At 48.1% G+C, this 3,440-nt stretch overlaps 1 protein-coding gene across 1 annotated transcript in view; it reads right to left on the bottom strand.

Annotated features, from left to right (window-relative positions):
* Positions 1-803: 803 nt before the first annotated feature.
* Positions 804-3,440, bottom strand: part of SLC5A9 (solute carrier family 5 (sodium/sugar cotransporter), member 9) — a gene marked incomplete at its 3' end in the record, with an annotated part of 21,046 nt that continues 18,409 nt past the window's right edge. The window contains exon 14 of the mRNA XM_010135849.1: positions 804-951. Coding sequence (XP_010134151.1) covers positions 804-951 — 148 coding nt within the window. The remainder of the gene's footprint in view (positions 952-3,440) is intronic.

Here is a 3,440-nt window from a genome sequence, read left to right on the forward strand (position 1 = left end):
TCTGCTCCAGGTGCTCTCACAGACCATGATGTGTTTTGATATAGTATGTTACAGCATCACTGGACAAGCAGAGCCCACCCAGGGGTAAGCAGGAGGCATCTCTAGCACAGACACAAGGGGTTTACCTCCTAGCAACGATGAGGACAGGAAGGCATGCCACTTCTATGTGCTGAAAGTTGAAATTACAGAGCCTGCTGTGACTTTCATAGTGCTAGTGGTAGCTGCTGTCTTAGTTATACCTGCAGTAGTGCTCCACAGCTGCTTTGTGAGACAGACAAATAGATGTAGTGTCGTGGCACAAAGCCCCAATGCCAATGGGGTGGGGAACAGTGTTCCGGTAGCACAGACCTCCACCCTCCCAAGAGATGTTCATAAACCCCATTGACTCCATTCTAAGATGTCCAGCACATCATTAAGGGTCCAGGCCTGAAGTGCTAACATGACGCTGTGACTTGGGCAGAACTAGACTGGGATAGTTTGCATTGGTAAATAACTTGCTCTAGGGAGGAGGAGGAAAAACATTTTACTGAGTGGTAGAGGATCTGAATTTTTTTTTTCCAGGACTGACAGCTCTTCTGAGCCATTCAGAGGATGTGACATGAAGGTAAATGCTAGAAGATGTCTTGGGAGAACCAAGAACCACAATGCCTTCATTTTTCACATTACCCATTTGTAACAGGTACATCTGTAAATACACACCACTCCAGTGAGTGTAATGGGTGGCCTCTCAAGCTTTGGAGATGAGATCTTGGCTGTTCACCCACATGCACATGAGCATCCTTGTTCACAGACAGCCACCCTACCTGCCTCCTCCTTATCGCCTGAATCTGCACTTTCAACCAAGACGCTCTCTCCATTGGCTGGATTAATCTCCGCTGCTGCGCTCTTGTCATTTTTCAGGTCAATGGCAGGTGCTTTTCTGTGTCTTGTCCACCAGGTCAGGCGAGCAAGCTGCAAAGTGGGACAGAGAACAAAGAGGTTATTGCCCATCGGTCCCAAACTGGCATGCCAGTTTTCCCCCTTTCTGGGGAGCACAGATCCAAGAGCGACCTGTTCTGGGGCGACAGCTGTTCCCCTACTTTCTCTCACTTCTCTTCTGCACAGGTCCCCACACTCTGGAAAAAGAAGTCTGGTACCATCCAGTTGGAGCTGAAAAGCCCAGAGAAATTTTGAATTAATCTCTTTTTTTTCCCTTCTATTATTTTAACTAATTTGTTCCATCCCTGTCTCTACCAGGAATAATCTTTAAGTAGACATTGAAGAAGCGGCTTCCTATTTGCTAGGCTCACTTGACTGACATGAAATAATGATGATCTGCATCCAGAATGGCAGCCCTCCAACAGGGAAGGGTAATAAAGTAAATAAATTTAAAAAAAAAAAACAAAAAAACCCAAGATAAGCTCTCTGGATACAATCACAGACAGCAATTGTGCCCTCAGCAGAGAAAGGTCAGGTGTTGGCATGCAGATACACGTCCACAGGGCATGATACAGTCATATGGCCATGGTAACACTGGTATTTGAGTGTCTCCTTCTCTGGGACATCAGGAAGGACTGGAAGATCTTCTGTCTCATCTCTGGTGTCATTTTATAGGAAACAAAAACCCAGTGCGAAGTTTAAACCTCACAGCTGGGTCAAGCTCACATCAAAGCAGCAACCTGCACATCCAGATGAGCTCTGAGGGCTCTGAGTGGGGAAAGCAGCAGCACTGTGTCTCTGCCCTGCATCTACAGGTATGTGTTCAAGAAGCACAATTCTGTGGGCAGGCAGAGCCACGTCAGCCAATACCAAGTCACAATTCACAGGGAGGATTATGCCCTACACTAGATCAACAGGTGAAGTTACCAGTAGAATAAATGAGCTCTGGGCACACACTGTAAGATCCGCCCATCCAAATGCCTTTTCTCTTTTTGGTTTGTTGGTTTAACTTCTTTCCCTTGGCTTTTTGATTCCAGTGTTCTCTATTGGGCCAATACAAGACATTAATTCTCGCTGCAGTCTTTCAGTGAAAGACCAATCAGCCTGAAGCCAGGCAGCCAGGACCATGCTCATCAACCCCACTCAAAGGCAGCTGCCCAGGTCCATGGGCTGTCCTTGTGCTCCAGCCTGTCAGCTGCCCTGCAGAGGAGCTGGGAATGGGAGCGGGGCAGCGAGGCTGCAGTGGTGACAACAGGTCAGGTAAAGTCACACATTTGCCAGACAAGCAGCTGCCTCCTTGCTCTGCCCGCGTGGAAATGAACGTCTCAGATGGATCACTTACAAAGTAACGTGAGTTTAATTCTTGAATTTTACACACACAAATCTAGGCAGGAGTTTCCAGCTGACACAAAATGTTGCATAATTTCCAGAAGATTTATAGCTTTATTTAAATCATTTTCAACCAAGATGAGCACTGGGCAGGGCTAATCTTTCTTGTCACAATGTGCTAAATTGCTTTGATTTGATGATCCTCGTCTTTCTCAAGGATTCTTTTTTTTAATCACTTAGGAAATGTCACTGGAACATAACAAAGTTTCAGGGTACTAAAGGATTTCCAAAACTTTTTTCTTTCCCTCCTCTTCCCATGCGTCACCGAATGACTTATCTCTTCACATTGCAGCAAAATCTGCAAGGGATGGAGCTCTCCTGGGGCTCAGACTCGGCCAGACGGGAGCAATTCCCAGTTGAAAGCAGCATAGACACACAGGTAACCTCATCAGATATCATTCCCCTGACTCACCCAGGAGACAGTGCTTTGACCATGGCCACATAAAGCAAACTACCACCCTAGAGAGCCCCTTGGTGAAGCATCACACCAATGCTCCGTCTTCAAGCTCCTCTTTGGCTGGCTGAACTCCTTGAGGTCCCCTGTTCCTCGCTTTGCCATTGCCAGAATAGGGCAGACCAGTAGCGCTGTGTGGCCATGGAGGCCACCATGGGGCTGGCTACCCTTCCCCGGCACAGACTCATGAAGAGATGGGGATGGGGCAGGCAGATGATGACATGTATTTCTCATGCCTGAAGAAATCGAGCAAATACATCAATAAGGAGAACTGCTGACGGAGGAGCTGCATTAGCATAATTAACTTGGACCTTGGAAATGCTGCCTGAAGCCACCATGCCCAAAGGCAGGGGAGTGGGAGATAGATGCTTGGTGGGTCCCAGGGAGCTCTCTAACTGTGCTCCCCATTGCAGAGCCATGCATGGGCACTGCTTGGGGAGCCCTGTGCCCCCCCTTTAAGTTGCTCCTCTATGGGTGCCTGGTTCCTGCAGGAGCTGAGCATGCTTTGCTCTCTGTGGCACTGAATGATGCTATTGGAGCATCAGTTGCAGCAACTTGGAGTGCATGGTATAGGTTCAGGCCAGACAAAACAGGCTTGGTGCTCCTCCTAGGCTGTGCACCTAGAGGAGCCACTGAAGACAGACCTCAAGACCTAGGGACAACATCCCTGACACCAGAG

The sequence above is a fragment of the Buceros rhinoceros genome, unplaced genomic scaffold, assembly GCF_000710305.1.
Source record: "Buceros rhinoceros silvestris isolate BGI_N320 unplaced genomic scaffold, ASM71030v1 scaffold5205, whole genome shotgun sequence".
In the NCBI taxonomy this organism is placed as follows: domain Eukaryota; kingdom Metazoa; phylum Chordata; class Aves; order Bucerotiformes; family Bucerotidae; genus Buceros; species Buceros rhinoceros.